This window comes from Peromyscus maniculatus, chromosome 22 (genome assembly GCF_049852395.1).
Source record: "Peromyscus maniculatus bairdii isolate BWxNUB_F1_BW_parent chromosome 22, HU_Pman_BW_mat_3.1, whole genome shotgun sequence".
Classification (NCBI taxonomy): domain Eukaryota; kingdom Metazoa; phylum Chordata; class Mammalia; order Rodentia; family Cricetidae; genus Peromyscus; species Peromyscus maniculatus.
In genome coordinates this window covers 49,286,611-49,306,452 of record NC_134873.1, presented here as the reverse complement: position 1 = coordinate 49,306,452, position 19,842 = coordinate 49,286,611, and the positions used below count along the sequence as shown (strand labels likewise).

Sequence of the window (19,842 nt, the reverse complement as noted above, 5' to 3'; positions counted from 1 at the left end):
GGTAAGCTATATCTCCTAGGGCTTCAGAAGGTGTGTATTTGTTTCTCCTCATTCTGCTCTTCCGGGTTCTGGCTTGCTTTCAGAGAGGAGCAAGGATTCGAGGAGCATCTATTGCTCTTCCCAAGTCCTCTCTCCCCAGTTTGTCTTGAAGCATCTGGAGGAACACATACATCTCCTGACTCACCTGACTCTGTACAATGTGTGTCGATAGGAACTGATCTTTACCTGCAGCTCCAGAAATTAAACACTGGAGAGTGGAAATACCCGGGGAGCATGGGAAGCTGGGTTAGGTGAGGTGGGTTAACACTCCTGCTCTCTGTCTGTCTTGTGCCGTGCCTTTCCCACCTGGGTCTCAGAATACAGAATACAGAATCTCTCCTGCAGAGTGCTCAGGCTAGTGACTGGTCAGGAAAGCCTGCTGAAGTGGGAAGACTGGGCGTTAGTAGTGACTGAGCTCGGACTTACTCAGCAGTTCTGGGTGGAAGATAACCATCAAGACTAAGCCGACTTCCATCATCCAGACACATTTCCTGTACCCACTCCTCACCTCTGGCGACCCCTGTGACCTGTGTCTCTAACAAGTTTTTCTAAAGCATTCACTTTAATTTTGGTCATAGTTTGTCTTTTTATCTTTCTAGTAAGAGTGGTCAGCCAGGCATGGTGGCCTACACCTTTAGTCCCAGCACTCGGGAGGCAGAGGCAGGTGGATCTCTCTGAGTTCGAGGCCAGCCAGGTCTGCAAAGCAAGTTCCAGGACAGCTAGGACTGTACAGAGAGACCCTGTCTTGGGAGGGAAAAAGAATGTTCGTAATATTTCATTACATTGTGTATTTGTAGCAGCAGAAACCCTGTCTCGGGGGGGGGGGGGGGGGGGATGTTAGTATTTCATTACATCGTGTATGTGTAGCAGCAAGCTCACCTGTGGCACTGGTTCACATGACTGTGGATGGCAGGCGTAGACCAACATCTGGGTGTCCTGTGAAGCTCTCCGCTGTGCTGGGCTCATAAAGGGCAAAGGCTGCTTTTCAAGCCCTGCAGGGGCTTCCTTCCAGCTGCACTCTAGCTGCCAGTAACGAAGTCCCAGCACACTTTAAAGTTTACTTTTCTTATCACAGTTTCAATTTCCATGAGAGAGATTTCAAGATGAAATCATTTTTAAGACCAAGTGCTTTGGAAATTGCCTGTTCTTTTTGTTTTTGTCTTTGACTGTGACTGACCTGACTCTCCTGCAGTCAGACTGGAAAACAGTATGTGCATTGGTAAAGCACCCACTCAGCTTGCTCTTTTGAACTGGAAAAGTTGCATGTTTTTCTCAGTTGTTTCTAAAACTTTGGTTTGGAATTTCAAAGCTTATGTATTTGAAATTTAACCATTTAAACAAATCAAAGTATAATTAGACTAAAACAGTAGTGAAGTTAAAAGGAATTTAAAAAGTTACCAAATTTGACCACCTTCCCTCCGAATAAAACATTTTGAAAAGGAGGCATTCATTTTGATAACTTTTTTATTATTTCGATAAAACTTTTTAAGAACATTCCAAAGTTTATAGTAAATACAAATTAAATACTAAATGTGAGATTATCGGTGCCAGGAGAAATGGTGAAATAAAAGCAATGGCCACGTTGCAGGTTAGTGATGCAGGTATCACGGAAACAACCCTTCGTTAACGATTGGTAGTTCTTTACAGAACTTTGGGGAACAGAGATCGGGATGTGAACAAATTTGGGGCCGGGTACTGTCATCCCGGTGAATTTTCATCAACTTTGTAGTGTAGGTAACTGATGAAGGAAACACTGGGGAGGTTGAGACGCCTCCCATGAGACGTCAGGAACTCGGGGAAAGTGGGTCTTTTAAATATGGCCTATCTGTTTTCAGACATCAACGATTAACCAGAACTTAATTTAGCGATTGACAAGTCCATGTGCCTCTTGTAAGAGTAAAGGGGGCACGCTAAAGACAAGGTTTCTGTTTTCTGAATATTCCCTGCAGGATGGCCCCAGAAGTGGCAGCTGTTGAGAGGAAAGGAGGGTACAACCAGCTGTGTGACCTCTGGGCGGTGGGCATCACTGCCATCGAGCTGGCCGAGCTTCAGCCACCCATGTTTGACCTTCACCCAATGAGGTCAGTGTGTCCAGTGCAGAGTGACACTTATTCACCATGCCATGAATTCCTTTAGTCTTGTTAGGACTAGATATTCCTCTTACTAGAATGTGAAATGTTGAAATATGCAATGTTTTATTTGTTTTTCAGGGCATTATTTCTAATGACAAAGAGTAATTTTCAGCCTCCTAAACTAAAAGATAAGTTGAAGTGGTAAGTATCTTTGCTTATTGACTTTTATAGCAAGATGAGCAAAAAGGGAATTAAAATACAGAAGCTTAATTTTCAACCTTTCTCAGGTCAAATAGTTTTCATCATTTTGTGAAGATGGCACTTACCAAAAATCCAAAAAAAAGACCCAATGCAGAAAAGCTACTACAGGTATTATTTTACCCCCAAACAGTCTCATATTCATAAGATAAGGTGTTTCATCAAATTTCTAAAGTGTTCTGTGTGTTTTATTTATAGCACCCCTTTGTCACCCAGCCTCTGACAAGGTCTTTGGCAATAGAGTTGCTGGATAAAGTGAATAATCCAGATCATTCCACATACCACGATTTTGATGATGATGACCCTGAGGTAGGAATTGTTTTCACTAGCTAGTGCACATAATTCTGTGTGTGTGTGTGTGTGTGTGTGTGTGTGTGTGTGTGTGTGTGTGTGTATGATTCAGTGTTTGAACATTTTTATCTAGTTAACTGTTGGTTAGGGAGGGTAACTAATTCTTTGTCCTGGGAAGTCATCACTTGCTAGATTTTTCTTACCGGCTGTTTGATGATCACTGTGGAAGATGGCAAAATCATTTTGTTGTTGTTGAAATTACTGTAGTTACTTCAAAGTAGTCACTGTAGGTTGCTCAGTCATCAAGTGAAGAGCACCTAGATGATGTTAAAACAATCCAGTCTTCTGGAAAGAGCCCTCGGGCCAGGCTTCATCCGATACTGGGAGTTGGTGGGTAACAACTGAAACCGTGATTCTCCACTATGGGAACAAAGCCAAGCCCGTGTTGTCCTCTGTTTTCATGGTTGCTGCCTTTTAAGCCATGGCTGTCCGAACCAGCAGCTGCAGCTCCTCTGCTCCCAGCAGCAGCAGTTAGGTCAAGGGCTGTAGGCAGACAGAATTCTGTTCCCTCAGGCTCCGGCTACGAAGGGAACTTAACTAAACCTCTGTCCCTCTAAAGAACTCAGGAGTCAAAGGTTCAGGTGGAACTCTGCTCCTCAGAGAGGCTGAACAGCGAGTGGCTCCCCTCCTCGCGTCCTCCTAAAAGCCCCTGTGCTTCTCCTCGCCCCTCCTTAAAGACCCTTTCTCACCTGGCTCCTCCCTACCACTTCCGGTCAGCTAGCTGCTGACGCAGCCTCCTGACCACAGGTGAATTTTATTTAACCAAACACATCTTTGCATCATCAAACAAATGTTTGTATCTAGAGTTTTCCTGCCTTGCCCACAGTCAGGACAAATGTTTGTCACCCGCCAATCCCCACAGCCGCTCAGACCCAACCAAGTAAACACAGAGACTTATATTGCTTACAAACTGTATGGCCATGGCAGGCTTCTTGCTAACTGTTCTTATAGCTTAAATTAATCCATTTCCATAAATCTATACCTTGCCACGTGGCTCGTGGCTTACCGGCATCTTCACATGCTGCTTGTCCTGGCTACGGCTGGCAGTGACTCCTTCTGCCTTCCTGTTCTTTCTTTTCTCCTCTCTGTTAGTCCCGCCTTTACTTCCTGCCTAGCCACTGGCCAATCAGTGTTTTATTTATTGACCAATCAGAGCAATTTGACATACAGAACATCCCCCAGCAAATGTTCCAGAGCATAAACAAAAGTAACACACCTTAAAATAGTATTCTACAAGAAGCCCCTGTGTGTTAGAGATAAAATAGCCCTAACGTGCCAGAAGCGTTGGTATTGGTGGAACCCCATTTCTGTCGGCATATCCCCCACTCCTAGCATAAGAATAGCCATGTGCCTGCGGTCGACTCAGTATTTGTGGCACAGCCACGCTCCGTTACTGTTTTCAGAGTTCAAAGGTGACTCGGAAGGAACGAGAATCCTCTCCATAAATCAGGTGGATGGTCAGCATGTCCTCAGGGAGAACCCTGCGTCAACTCAGCATCGTTCTAGCTCTCCATAGTTATACCCTGATCAAAGGACCGTCTTTTTGATAAGTTCTGAAAAGGAGTTGGCAAGTAGGAAAGTGAAGTGTAAAGTGTATTTGATCCAGTACTAGGGAGATCATTTGTTTGCTATTTTGTGTCAGTTTAGGAAACTTGGCAGTATGAATTTGACTAGTACACAGGAGGTCCTGTATCTGCACAGTACAGGGGCTGTTAAAGTGACCTCTAGGCCAGCCGTGGCGGTATATGCTTGTAATCTCAGCACTCAGGAGGCTGAAGCGGGGAGATTAGAAGCCACGGTCTGCCTGGGGTGTATAATAAGACTCTAGACCATGTAAGCAAAACCCGGCAAAGCAGTCTTAATAATCAATGGAAATAATTAGATTTTTTTTCCATGAGATTTTAATTTTTTGTCAAAGCATTAAAAATTCTTATTATCAATTATATATATATATATATGGATGAAATTATGTAGTATTAACATATAATAGGAAGTAAGGCTAATATATGTGTATTTCGTTTTCATGTTGGAAAATAATGTAAATCACTGTAGCCGGCTGGCCAGTGGCTGCCAAGTCGGTCACACCTCATCTTTCGACTTCATGACACAGAGCAAGGATGCTTTCCGCCATGCTCCTTCTGGTCACACTTGTGATGTGAGCCTGCTGTTCACATGGCAGTTGGTGAGCCAAGGTGGACGGCTGTATTTGCTGCAGGTCCAACCAGCATGCTGTAGTGACTGGGATCAGCAGTGCCAGGCAAGGGCCGTTTCCTATGGCAGGGCAGTAAACGCTCTGCTGTTGTCTGAGCTCAGCTCACTTGTAACACGGCATGTCCTCTTTGCACTGTGTCCAAAGAAGACAAATAATGTATTAAATGGAGACACCGTGTGGAAGGAGGCTTCTGAAGACTCCAGGCAGCGGCAATGGGGGTGTGAGCCTTTTGTACAGGAGAAACTTGTTAGCATCGTTATCACCTGAGATGGCTGCTACATCCAGCCTCAAGTGTAGGAAGGAGCTGCTGAGGGTTCCACACAGGCCTCAGGACGCCCTAAGGTTGTAAGAACGCCCTGCATGTACAGTAAGTAGATGAGCTCATCCCCACTCTGCCCTTTCTTAGGGGCAGTCTCTTAGGATAATTCTAATACAAGGAAAGAGAAGAGGGGACTACTCCTTCAAGAAAACGAACATAAGGGAGAAAATTTGTTCACTGAAGAAAAACAGTCTTTAAAGCTTTTGGCATTGCTCCTTGGGTTTCTCTCTTGTTCACTTAGTGGAAAGGCTGCAGCAGATTTTCTTTAATTACAGATTTCCCTCTGCCACGTTTCTCTGTGGTTTCTTTTCAAAAGCTGGTTGCAGCCTTTGAACAGCTATTGGATTATGGAAGTATTCAGTTTTGAATGTGAATTTATATTCGGCCCAGTGAACACTATTGGGAAGCTACTGTGGATGAAATACATCCCCTAATCTTCAAAAGCTCTGCTTCAGGAGTGAGAAAAAAGAATAGCCACTTTCCGTTAGAGAACTCAGACACACTTCCTGTGAGGACTCAGACACACTTCCTGTGAGGACTCAGACACACTTCCTGTGAGAGGACTCAGACGCACTTCCTGTGAGAGGACTCAGAGATACTTCCTGTGAGAGGAAGTCATTGCTGTGTCCCAGTTCTCCTGCCCGTGCTGTGATAAAACCAACCGAGGGAGGAGGAGGAGGAGGAGGAGGAGGAGGAGGAGGAGGGAGGAGGAGGGAGGAGGAGGAGAAGGAGAAGGAGGAGGTTTATTTGGCTCACAGTCGCAATCATGGTCGATCGTTGAAGAAGCCAGAGCAGAAGCTGAAGGCAGGAGCCGAAGCCGACACCATGGAGGCACACGCTTGCTGTCTTGTTCTTCGTGGCTTTCTTGTACCACCCAGGGACACCTGCACAAGGTGGCACTGCCCACCGTGGGCTGAGCCCTCCCATAGTAATCATGAATTTGTAGTCTTGACTACTGGCCAGTCTGATGGAGGCATCGACCCCAGCCTGTGTCAGGTTGACAAAAAACTAACCTCTCTTAAAGAAAGATTGTACTTTTCTTGTTTTGTAAAATTCCTAGAAAATTTAAGGGAGATTATTGTTGGGGTGAGCACAAGTTTCTTTTTGTGGTAAGATGTACATGCCTGGTTATGTTTTTAAAGATGGGGACCCGAAAGTGAACTTAATGACATCAAAGCTTCAGAATTCACTGTCTTAGATCATTGACCTAAGATGATTGGCATCCATTGTCCCTAAAACTCCAGACAGAAGTGGACTTGAGTTTGAGCCCGTGGCCGTCAGTTCCAGACTTGAGTAGTGAGTGGAGGGGGAGAACCCCTGGAGGGGCTTGGTGACTCTGCAGTGAACCCTTTCTATAGAAACAGACTGCAGTGGGATTGACCATGAGCCATACTTGGCTTCACCTAGAAGGGACATTGAGGCCACCACTGCTCCCTTTGCCGAAGGTCATGTCAGACTGAGCGCTATGTGCATTTATTGTCAGACGAGCACTGGTTGCGAGCAGCTACCGTGAGAGCAGGAAGATCATCGGTATCCCTGGCCACTCCTTTTAGTTGCAGTAGCACCCTTCAACCAGAAGTGTCCCCAATAATGCCATATGTCTCTTAATGTACAAAATTTCCCTCTGGTTATAAAACACTAGCTTGCCCAGCATGATGACACTTTAATCATCATCTTTAACAGGATCACAGGTTCAAAGCCAGTGTTTGCTACATAGTGAAATGCTGTGAGCCATAGAAATATGTAGTAGGAATTCAGCTCACTGACAAAAGCTATTACCTGGAAGGTCAAGGACTTTTCCAGAGGAAGGCAAGGCTCAAGGAGTATTGGTGTTATTTGGCTTTTGAATACATCGGCTGCTTTCTGCTGTGAATTTCATGTGTGCTGTTATAGTTTCCCCAGTTGATTCCTTCTCCTGAGACCTAACAGTGTGGATTGGTCATTCTCTGGGCATAGTTTTTCCCTATACAGTTTCCCTATACATTTGGATAACAGTCACACAGGCAAGGCTTCCTTCTTCCAGGCTTTTTTTTTTTCCCCTCTTTTTTTAGTATTAGAATCAGACATCTCCTTTAGCTAGTATCCAAGGCCAGACCCAGCTCTGGACAATCTGAGATACCTCTCAAACATCCAAGGACAAATAGCAGACAGAATAAGCATTCCAGACCTAGGCTCGCTTGTGTTAGGTACATAGCTTTGTTTCTTGTGCAAATTAAGCTCAGACCCTCCTTTCTTAGAACAATGAGAGGACAGGAGAGGAAGGGACAGGGAGGAGCTAAGGATGAGGACAGAACTGAAGCTGTGTAGAGAGATTTGTCTTAGAAGAATAAAGTGAATGGACTAAAGAGCTTGGTGTGCTTAGATTTATTCAGGTATCCCTCAGATTAATTCTCGCTGCTGGTAGCATCTCTTCTGGAACCCTGGAAAGGCTTTTAGGGGCTGGACCCCAAAAGTCTTCGATGGTGAAATCCAATATGTATATATAAATAAATAAACTGGCTTATGTTACCTATCCAATAGTCATAGAACCTATGAATAATAACTTGGATCAACATGAAATGGCTTATAAAGGATAAAATTTTATGTATTTGTCAATAAGTATTTTTTTAAGCCTAAGCCAAGCATGCTTGTGCAGACCTACAATCTCAGCACTTGGAAGGTCTGGAATCAAGATGAAAAGTTCAAGGCTAGCCTCAGTTACTTAGAAAGTTTGAGGCTATTATGAGCAACATAAAATCTTAAAGTAAAAAGGAATAGTTGGTCATGGTGGTGCACATCTGTAATGCCAGAACTGAGGTAGAGACTAAATGAGTAAAAGAAGGCTAGCCTGGGCTATATAGAGATACTGTGGATTAAAAGGAGGGTGGTTGGTGAGATGGCACAGTGGTTATAAATAAGGGCTCTTGCTGCCAAGCCTAAGGACCTGAGTTCAATCCCTGGAACATGCATGTTGGAAGGAGAAAAATGACTCACTCAGGTTGTCCTCTGACCTCCACGTGCATGCCACTGCGTGTGTGTCCACACACGTGTGCACACATAGTAAATAAACAGACAAATAAAGGGATTGCTTTTTTTTTTTTTTTGACAAACCAAAAATGGTTTATTTTACTCACAATATTTAATACATCTTACAAGTTATTTCAGCCTTAAGGTATGGAAAGCATTGCTTAAAAAGGAAGTTGAAAGTTACTCATCTTTGTGAGCAGCTTGTTTCTCTCAGTCCATGAGGGTGGCCCCTGCTTCATAATTGGTTTTGTGAATTACTGTCTCCCCTATACTTGGGAACTTACCACAGCAGATTTTATGACTAGATTTTAGACAATTTGTATTTGGAGAGTCAAGCTTAAATTTTGTATTTTGAGAGTGTATCTCTGTGGCCTTTGTCCCTTCAGGGGGCCCCCATCCCCAGATCCTGAACTCTGTTCTGCCTATTCGAGCTCTTCCTTTTTGGCCACGTTAATTAGACTAAGCTGTGCCCAGTGTCATCCCACCTGCTATAACTTCGGGGAAGGTGTCATGACAGCCCTCTCTCCCGGTAATCCTCCTCTGTGTGCATTGTTTGGGGAGACTTTCTTGTACAACCCTCTCCATCAGTACAGGTACATGGAAAACCCCATCAGGGCTTTGGTTTGTCTCTGTTCTCCATGCTGGGAATAATATGGCCTCTAGATCATCGTTGTCTACTCATGTCTTCTGGGAATCCGATTCCCAACATGCTGGAGGTTTCATTCCCAAGAGTTTCCTCAAACCATAAGTTTCCCTTCATCCTTTTGATACTTGGAGTCATTGACAGCTCTCACATTGACATACGCAGAGTAAGAGTTCCAAAGCCAGCTTCTGAGAACAACCCCTTACAATTCCATGATTGCTGTGGACTTGCCTTTTCTAGCAGAAATTATAACTGTGTATCTAAAATCCAGAGAGACTAAGATGGAACAAAGAACATGCTTTTAACGAAGGGGGCCAGGGGCTCCTGAGAAACAGATGCTGGAGTTGACGGAAATAGAATTGCACAGTTTTGAACAGTCTTACTTCAGTCAGTTCACTTCATATTGTGGCAAAAAAAAATGAAACAGGCCGCCATCTCCTACCCTCTGCAAGTGAATGTGTACTTAATGGTATTTCAGAAATCTGTATGTCAAAGAATAGGTTTAAAAGACACTTGAGGGCCAGACGGCTCAGTGGGTAAAGGTGTCTGCCACCCAACCCGACAGTCGAGTTCCATCCCTCGACCTACGTGGTGGAAGGAAAGAACCAACTCTCCCAGATTGTCCTCTGACCTCCACACATGCCTGAATGTGTACACATCAGAAACCAAGATATAATAAAAATGAAACATGAGTAAAAGATGTCTGGGCTCCATTATTCTGAAATGCTGTGTACAGATCCCCAGAGTGCTGTCTCTCCTTTGTCTTCATCATGGTTTCAGGTCTCTTTTCATCTCCCGTTTGGAAGCGGTCTCGTTATACTACCCAGGCTAGCGTTCATCACTCAGGGTACCTCCTGCTGCCTCAGCCCCCACCCCGGAGTGGCTGGGACTATAGGTGTGCCCCCCCCCCCACTGCTTCTGGCTCAGTGGCTCTCAGCCTTCCTAATGCTGCGACCCTTTAACACAGTTCTTCATGCTGTGCTGACCCCCAAACATAACATTATTTCTGTTGCTACTTCACAACTGTAATTTTGCTACTGTTATGAATCATAACAAAAATATCTGATATGTAGGATGTCTGATATTGTGAACCCTGTGAAAGGGTCATTACAGACACACACACACACTTGGGTCCTGACTCACAGGCTGAGAACCACTGTTCTGTTTTCTCTGCCTGAGTATAACCAATTTATTCTTAGGAAATGGATCTGTACACCCCTAATGTTATGCGTACAAATAAACAGATACATGACTTACTTCTTTGTGTATTTCACCTAGTCTTATAAGCACGTTCTACCAGAATAAAAACAAATTTGCTTTGAGTGGACAACTTAAAATATTTTTATTTTTACGTTCATAGTTTGAACTGATACTGTGATTACCTTTTTAAAATATGAAAATTTGCTCTAATTCTCATTTTTGTAAAATGAAGCATTTCATTTATCTTTGCATAATTCTGTGGATAAAACTGACTTGATTGTCAGATGTTACATAGCAATAATTTTGGTTGTTTTTTTTTTAAGCCTCTTGTTGCTGTTCCACATAGAATTCCTTCAACAAGTAGAAATGTAAGAGAAGAAAAAACACGCTCAGAGATAAACTGTGAGTACAGACCCTTAACCATCATAATTCAGTGACCAAAAACGAGATTTTTAAACTGTAGTTTAGTTAGAATTATTTTTTTTTGTTTCTTTTTCTTTGTAAATACTGTTATATGTAAAATTTAATGAGGGCTATACAAATTTTATTTTCTTTATTCCTTTGGAACTTTTGGTGACAAGAAAGGGGATATATATGTTACATTTTGGAAGGAAAAGTAAAACATGGGAACTGAGAAGATCGACGTCATCAAGGGAATGCATCTTGGCTCCTGAGTGCTTTTGAGTTACCTGGAGAGCTGGTTAAATGCGGCCTGTGGTTCAGTAGACAGGGCGGAGTGGATCTTCTGAGAAGCTCCCAGCACACGTGTGCCTGTGCCGAAGGGCCACACTGTGTGCGAACTAGAGAGATGTCTGCAAACCAGCTGAGTTCCCTGGGACTTAAAGGTACCTTCTCAGGCTTCACCCATCCAGAGCCTGCCTAAGGGCTGGTCTCACATTGGCCCAGGAGTCCACACGTTGATCTCTTGATCACTCTTTGCTAATCTGTATCAACAACCATCAACTTCCTGTATGTGTATGTGCTGCAGGAAACTAGACACCTCTAGCCTAACTTTCCTGAGGCTCCTGTGTACTCTGTACATGTCCCTGTGAGTAGGGACAGATAACAGACTTTAGTAAGTGTCGTATTCTTCATATGTGGAGGGAAGAACAGGATTCAAACTCCATTTTGGTTATTTATAGATTTGATATCTGAGACTTTCAAGGCTTATTCTTGGTTTTAATAAATTTTTGGGGCGTATCTTACTTAGAATTTCTGTTGTTGTGATAAGACACCATGACAAAAACTTGGGGAGGAAAGGGTTTTTTCATCTTATAGCTTGTAGGCCATCATCTAGGAAAGGCACTTGACAGGAACTCCAGGTAGGGCAGGAGCCAGTGCAGACACCGTGGAGGAATCCTGCTTACTGGCTTGCTCAGCATGCTTTCTTAAAACACCCAGGACCACCAGCCCACAGTGGCACCACCCTAGTGAACTGGACAGCCCCCAACCCCCATCAATCATCAGTCAAAAAAAATCTCCACAGGCTTGCCCACTGGCCAGTCTGGTGGGAGCACTTTCTTAATTAAGGTTCCCTCCTCTCAGATGACTCGAGATTGTGTTAAGTTGAAAACAATAGCTAGTACAAGGTGTTTTATGATGACGTATAAAATTTGCTATGTAGAAGGGTGTTCCATACTGTTCCTATAAAGACAGGCTTTGGAAGAATGATTGAGTATATTTTTTCTTCGTAATGTTTTGTTTCCAGCTACCTGACATTTCTCCATGTGACCAGTTCTCAACTAAATGGTGTTCAAGCAATGCAACAGGAGTGAAAACTTCCTTGTTTGCAGAAAGGCTGCTTGATGCCCTTTCTCTTTCAGGAAGCCCCTTTGCCTTCAGCTCTTGCCTTGTGTACATGCAGGGAAGCGGTAGGAGCGACAGACACAGCCCGAGAGACAGTTACAGGCAGGGTTGGGCATTGTTAAGAGCACAAGCAGGGTTGCCCACTGGGATGGATGGTCGGCAGTCATTTAAACAGTAGCCGGAAGAAGACTGTGACAGAGGCGTGTCACAGCGTCAGGAACTCGGGGAACCCAGCATCAGAACACACGAGTGATGCCAGTGTTAGGTATGAAGAATGAGTCTCTGGAGACTTTCGTCATCCCCCTGGGAATGCGTCCCCATCCACAGAGCACAGGAACAGGGAGCAATGCTGACTACTGTTTTAATACCTTGCTGGAAGTTATTTTGTAATCGTTGATGTGAGATTGTGTGCGAACAGTGATGAAGGACTCATTCTTGAAGAGTACTCCAGACCAACTTTGACATTAGAGCACCAAAGAATAGGAGACTGCAGGAAGTTCAGCTGACTGGAAAACATCCATTGTCTCACAAAGATCCTGAGGGGCAGAAGTCTAGCGTGTGTCTCAGTCACTGTTCTTCTGTTGCTGTGAAGAGACACCATGACCACGACAACTCTTAGAAAGGAAAGCATGTAATTGGGGGGCGTGCATGGCACTGGAGCAGTAGCCAAGAGCTACATCCTGATCCACAGGCTGCAGGAAGAGTGAGAAGTAGGCCTGGCATGGGCTTCTGAAACTTCAAAGCCCACCCCAGTGATACACTGCCTCCAACAAGGCCACACCTCCTAGTCCTTCTCAAATAGGGTCACTCCCTGATGACTGAGCATTCAAATCTATGAGATTATGGGGGCCATTCTTAGTCAGACTACCACATTTACAGTTTCAGAGGGTCAGGCCATTAGGATCGTGGTGGGGCACCTAAGATCTACATCCTGATCAACGGCCAACCGAGAGAGCCTGGGTCTCGAATGGACTTTTGAAACCTGAAAACCCCCTCCCAGTGAGGCCACACCTAGTCCAACAAGGCCACACCTCTGATCTTTTCAAACAGTTCCACTCCCTGATAACTTAAGTATTCAAATATATGAACCTGTGGGTGCCATTCTTATCAAACCACTGCATTCCACTGGCTGACCTCCATAAGCTTGTAGCCATATCAGAAAGCAAAAATGTATTCAGTCCAACTTCAGAAGTCCCAGTAGACTATCACAGTCTCAACACTGTTAAAGTCCAGTCTGTTCTGAGACTCCTGGGACTCCCTTCACTGTAACCCCTATAAAATGAAAATCAAAAAGCAGATTTACTTCCACCATAAAATGGCACAGAATATATATTCCCATTTCAAAGTGGGGGAAAGGGAGCATAGTGAGGAAATACTGGATCAGAGCTAGGCCAACACTCAGCTGGGCAAACTCCACACTCTGCATCTCTGCGTCTGCTGTCCGTGCTCGCCAGCCCTCCAGCTCCTGTCAGCTTTGTGAACTGCAGCACACTTCGCTCCCTTGGGCTCATTCCGTGCTGTCTTCAGCCTTCCTTGTCAGGCATCCCAAGATTCTGGCATCTCTAACATCCTGGGGTCTCGAATACAATTCGGGCTTCATCTTCACAGCTTCACGGAAGGCCTCTCTGGGCCTTCTTGCAGGGACAGCCCTGACACACACCTGGCCTCGAGCTTTCCTTAGCCATGGCTGGAGATTCCACAACTCCTCTCTTGGTTCCTTAACTCTAAATGTAGAACCACATGGCTGAAGCTGCCAAGTTTTGCTGCTGGATGGGGAACTTGGCCTCTGTCTTAGTTAGGGTTTCTCTTGCGTGAAGAGACACCATGTCAACAGCGACTCAGAAAGGAAAACATTTAGTTGAGGTGGCGGCTTACAGTTTGAGAGGTGTAGTCTTCTGTCTTCATGGTGGGGAGCATGGAGTATGGCAGCATGCAGGCAGACAGACACGGTGCTGTAGAGCTCTGCATCTTGATCCCAAGGCAACAGGAAGTGAACTGAGACAGTGGGCAGTATCTTGAGCATACATGAGACCTCAAAGCCTGGCTCCATGGTGACCCACTTCCAGTAAGACTGCACCTTCTCCAACAAGGCCACGCCTCCTAATAGCACCACTTCCTTTGGGGGGCCATCTTCTTTCCAACCACCACAGTCCTCCTTCAGTTATGTCTGCATCAGATCTCTGTTGTAGATGGTTTCCGTCACTACTCAAGCTTTTCTTGAATTCCTCTTCACAAATTGGAAGCTTAGCTGGGTAGGGTCTTGGCCTGAGGTCACTACTCCCTTTATTCCATTTAGCATAAGACTTTTCTTTAGTCTGTTTATCTCATTGACACAGGACTTAACTCCATTACACTTCCTAGTGTTCCTTTTCCCTTCAAACTGTACATTTTCTATTTTTCTTTGACCAGCTTACTCTCTTTCATTATAGATCTGCATAAGAGTGATTACTAATAACCACAGGACACAGTCAATATTAGGTTATCTTGCAGTCAATTCTGCCAGTGCCATTAATCCAGAACTCTTCAGTTTAGCCTCAGACAGATTGTTAGGACAAGGGCAAAAGGCAGCCGTATTCTTTGCCAGAATAGCACAAGAATGGTCTCTGAGCCTGTTACTAACATTCTTTCCTTCTGAAACCTTCTGGTGCTGGCCCTGCAGTCCACATCTCCCTCCGCACCGATGTCCATGTTCCTACTAGGATGGCCATATAAACCCCACTTAAAGCGTCCAGTTGCTTTTTCAGTCCAGAGTCTCAAGGTTTTCCATTTTCTACTGACAAGCATCACTGTCAAGCCTGTCACACCAATACCCAGGTCCCTGGTACCATCATCGTCTGTCTTAGTCACTGTTCCATTGCTGTGAAGAGACACAATGACCACGGCAGCTCTTAGAAAAGAAAGCATTAGCCGGGCGGTAGTAATGTACACCTTCAATCCCAGCACTCGGGAGGCAGAGGCAGGTGGGTCTCTGTGAGTTCGAGGCCAGCCTGGGCTACAGAGGGAGTTCCAGGAAAGGCGCCAAAACTACACAGAGAAACCCTGTTTCAAAGAGCCAAAAGAAAAGAAAAGGAAGCATTTAACTGGGGGCTTGCTTACAGTTTCAGAGGGTCAGTCTATTCTCATCATGGCAGGGAGAATGGCGGATCATGGCAACTGGAGCAATAGCCAAGAACCACTTCCTGATCTGCAGGCAGAGAGAGAGCCTGGGCCTGGCGTGGGCTTCTGAAACTCAGAGCCCGCCCTCAGGGACACAAGTCCTCCAGCAGGGCCACACCTCCTGATCTTGCAATGCTTTCAAGCAGCTCCGTTCCCTGCTGACCAATAGGGCCAGTCTTCTTGGAACCACCACAGCACGGTGGAGTGTTTGTGGCTCAGAGCCCTGTTGACACCGCTGTCAGGATGTTATCTGGAGCTGTGATCGTTGAAGGCTTGGCTGGGCTAGAGGGTTGCTTCCATACTCACAGGACTGGTAGCTGAAGGCCCTCCCTCTCCTTAGGGCGGCTCACAAAGGGGTTTCCTCCACACTAGATGATCCGAGGCAAAGACAGAACCTTACCTTGAAGGTCAGCCATTAGTTAGTCTGCCGTGCTTGCTTTATCATCCCCACACACTCTGATCTAGTATAGGAGAGGACACAGAGGTCACTGGGCCATCTTGCAGCTGACCCCCACACCCACTCGTACCAACTGACGTCTGCCTTCCCAAATACCAAGCAGAAGGTCTCTTCTACTAGACCATAGCACATGAGCAAGTTAGAGCCTGATTTCAGCATGTCATTTTGCTTGTTACTTTTTTTACTCTAGAAAATGCCTAGTAGGCAAAGGGTAAACTCAGTGCAGAGCAATTGCCTGTTATGAACAAGGCCCTGGTCCAACCCCCAGTACTGCCAACCCCCAGTACTGCCAACCCCCAGTACTGCCAACCCCCAGTACTACATGCATGCATACATGAATAAATAAATTAAGATGTTACATCACTTAATATTGACAGGAAGTTCCTGTGTTCAAGGCTAGCCTGAGCTAAAATGATGAGACCCTGTCTCAAAACAAAGCCAACAAGCAAAAAACAGGAAGGAAACATCCCATATCCTGACAAACTTCTTTTTCTTCTCAGTTGGCCAGGTAAAATTTGATCCTCCCTTACGGAAGGAAACAGAGCCACATCACGAACTTGTAAGTAACCTGGTCTTGGAATGTTAACCTCTGAACATAAATCTTAAATTTGCCTTTGTGATTGGTACTGACTAGCTAGTAATTAATATTTTCAAAAGTATTTGGAAAAAAATGGTAATTTGAAATACTGAATAAATAAATCTGTGTTGCTGAAATTGAGTATTTTCAAAATTATTTGAAGAGATAAGTTTACCATTCTCTGTTTTAAATGCTGGCCTTTTTTTTTTTTTTTTTTTAATTCATGTTTGGTTTTGAGGGTTTTGTTTTTTGTTTTTTGTTTTTGTGGCCATCAGGAAAAGTGCCATGGTCTCTAAGCAGCAGCCTGGCCTGGCATGTTTAGAGTGCTAACACTCAGCAGGTGTGGAGAATGGATCGTTTGCCTCTAAACAAAGGGAGCTTGCCTGCGTACACAGGCTCCTGAGGCTTCCTTCCTTCTGTGGTGGTGTTTATGTCCTGTTGTCCAGATGCAATGCTCTCTCTGGTCCAGTCTTGGAGGCAGGGTGCTCTGCAAATATCTGAGTAGTTAATACTTTATAGAAGAGTCAAAATGAGCTTTAAAAAAAATCCTAATAAAATTGTTTTGCCAAGGCTGCAGATTATTAGTATGGTGGGTTTTTCCTTTCCCATTAATAAATTAGAAGAAAATCATGGTTAATAAATCCCGAAGGCTGATACAGTAGGAGCTTTCTCCTGAAGTTGAATGCGTATTCTCACCACTTGACTGGCACAAAGGAAGACATTAGCCTTTGTCTTACCATGTCAGGGTACTAGCCTGAAGGAAGAGAATGTTAAAATCCTAAAATGATCATATTTTAACGTTAAAGCCCACCATTCTTGTGGAAGGGTGGAGCAGGTTAAGAAACAGCCACAGTGTTTATGAATGAATGCTAACCGTGTTTTGTTAAGGCAGCCTGAGTGGACCAGCGCTAACCTAGTAACTGTGTTATCAAGCGGTCGTTGTCATGTTGCTTGTGTGGAGCCCACTTGCTATCGTTTGATTGTGCATTTGCCTTAATAAAATTGTGTTAGCAGGACCCACCTCCCCCGTGAGAGCGTCCCTTGTGAGTTTGTGGCCTGTCAGTCTAAGTGTCAATAACCTGGGTTTCTTGGTCTCTGCTAAACAGCCCGACAGTGATGGTTTTTTCGACAGTTCAGAAGAAATATACTACACTGCAAGATCTAATCTGGTATTTCTCATCTTCTGATTTTCTTTGTCAGCATTGTTTTAGTCTTAACTCTCCTAAGCTCAGACATTTGGTCCAGTTTTATCGTATTATAAACTAAAGCTTGTCATTTAGCAAGCTTTCATATATAAAAAAAATGCAGTAACTTTTTCCCATGACAAGTCAAATCTACTCAAGTGTAAAATTGCAGTAGTAAACATTTTTTTCTTCTATAAAAAATTTAATTAATTTTTTTTAAATTTAATTTCTTACACAAATGTGAAGGTTTTTTTTTTAGAAATGACATTTCTTTGTAAAAAATGTCCAATATTCGTGATATATCTTATTTTGAAGAATGATAAACCATTGATATATATATACATTCATATATGTAACGATACTACATATAAATGGCATTTATATAATGTATATTAATATATTGTATATACTATATATTGCATGCATCGTATATAATTTGAACAAATGATTTATCCCTAATTTATCAGTAGAGTCAGGTGAAATTTTGAATTTGTTAGCATTATGCCATGTCTACTTTTCTCATGAAAAAGATCTGGACTGTACAGCATCCCTGAAGTTATATATATTAAGATTATCTTCCCATTGCATAGGAGAACTTCACCTAGTAAATATTAGATAGCTAGTGCTTTCTAAAACATTACTAAGTAGTTCCTTCTATTCATATGGCTGGCCAGAACCCCTGGTTACCCCAACATTTATTCCCACATTCTGTGCTTCTGCCTCTCAAAATGGGGTTTTCTTTCTCTTTCTCTCTAACTTGATTGGATACCTCTTTGAGTCCTGGTTAGTCTAAAGTTTTATATAAATGCTGAAACCCATATCTTATAATATTTATAAAACAAGATTTTAGACATCATTCTTTTGGAGAGAGAAGTTACTGTCTCATTAGATGAAGCAATACTTAATAAATAAAAATTCTTTTTTTGTTGTTTGGTTTTGGTTTGGGGTTTTTTGTTTGTTTGTTTGTTTGTTTGTTTGTTGAGTCAGGGTTTCTCTGTGTAACAGCCCTGGCTGTCCTAGAACTCACTCTGTAGACCAGGGTGGCCTCAGACTCAGAGATCTGCCTGCCTCTGCCTCCTGAGTACTTGGGTTAAAGGTGTATGCCACCTCCACCCGCCACCAGTGCAGATGTAAGTTCTTAGCCATGCAAAAACACATAAGGTCGATTACCACAATGTGGCCACCAGTCAATTGCTGGCCGTGGAGCAAACACATGGGTACCGTGGAGGTCAGAAACCCAAAGCTGCTCTGGGCCAGTGTGGCTTTTGTGCTTCTGAGAGGAATTAAGGCTGCAGATTCACTGTGAACCGTCAGGGAAGGAAACAGATAGGTGCTCCTGTTTCCTGGCAATCAGTGTGGGATCGCTGGCACAGACCACAGTTTTAAGAGGTATTTGACAAGGAGCTGAAGTTAAGACACCGTTACACTACTTTTAGAAGTGGGAGTTAGCTCAAAGAGACGGAGCTGAGTCATCAAGGAGAAGATGATGAAGCTGTGAAGTTTCATGTGTTGTCTACAGTGGGCATCTGAAGAAAGGGGATAATGCAGCTGGGTGTGGCGGCTCATGCCGATAATTCCAGCACTTGGGAGGCTAAGGCAGGAAGAGAACTAAGTTCAGGGCCAACCTGAGCTACATACAACCTGAGTCCTAGGACAGCCTGAAGCTTAGGGAGAGCCGGTGATGAAGAAAAGAAAAGAATGGAGAAACTGGTTGTTGCAAGGCAGCAGCCTCAGAGGGCGGGAGGAGGCCGAGGGAGGCCCAGGGAGTGAGCAGATGTGTGACTCCGAAGCAGGAGGTGTGTTTCAAAGGGCTTCTTAAAGTGCGAGGATGGGGTTTCAGTGTTAACCTGAGGGGCCGGGTGGGAGACAATCCAAAGAAAAGAGTCATTTCTGGATTATAATTTCCTTCAGAATTGGATGTTCAGACTAGAATGACAATTGGCGAATGTTGCAGAGGAAGTAGGTGACAGACTCAGAAGTTGAAGTCACCCCACTATTTACTAACATCTTCTGTGAGGAATGGATGACAGCAAGAGCCAGATATCAGACATTAGAACCGTGTGGAACCAGCCCCAACCTGACTGAGTTGCCACATCCCTGGCTCCTCCCATCCTGTCTTGGAGTCAGGAGTGTCTTGTGACGCAGGGGAGGGCGTTAGGAACCCTTAACCTCTAGATAGCTATGGAAGAAGGGGGACACCTGACACACTAGACTCTACAGTGCATAAAGATCAGCTGTAAAGACTCATTCCTAGTGGTAACAAAAAGCTAGCATTTATGTCGACAGTTTTACATGTTGTGTGTTATTCTAAACACCAAGTTTGTGTTTAGAATCAACAATGGAGAGTATATATCTAGCAGTGGCCCCATGATTATATCACCTACTGATGTCATAATCATTTGGGCACACAAGACTGTTTTTGCCTTATTTTCCTTGTTTTACAAATGTAGCATTCAAGATGCAAAGGAGCTGAATGTTGTCCTTGTTCATTAGCTAAGCGTAACAGTTGGGGCTAGTGGCCTCAGCCCTGTGCTGTGGTGTGTGTGTGTGTGTGTGTGTGTG

The 19,842-nt window shown here is 44.1% G+C and overlaps 1 protein-coding gene across 7 annotated transcripts in view; it reads left to right on the top strand.

Annotated features, from left to right (window-relative positions):
- The window catches only part of Map4k3 (mitogen-activated protein kinase kinase kinase kinase 3), a 161,012-nt gene that overhangs the window by 96,657 nt on the left and 44,513 nt on the right, over window positions 1-19,842 (top strand). For 4 of the 7 annotated variants that reach the window (XM_076558828.1, XM_076558830.1, XM_006988361.3 and 1 more), the window contains 7 exons: window positions 1,989-2,120; window positions 2,250-2,312; window positions 2,399-2,480; window positions 2,568-2,678; window positions 10,424-10,502; window positions 16,020-16,078; window positions 17,203-17,265. In XM_076558828.1, the coding sequence (XP_076414943.1) occupies window positions 1,989-2,120; window positions 2,250-2,312; window positions 2,399-2,480; window positions 2,568-2,678; window positions 10,424-10,502; window positions 16,020-16,078; window positions 17,203-17,265 (589 nt within the window). The remainder of the gene's footprint in view (window positions 1-1,988; window positions 2,121-2,249; window positions 2,313-2,398; window positions 2,481-2,567; window positions 2,679-10,423; window positions 10,503-16,019; window positions 16,079-17,202; window positions 17,266-19,842) is intronic. The other 3 variants (XM_076558829.1, XM_006988363.3, XM_016006827.2) reach the window with 1 other exon arrangement.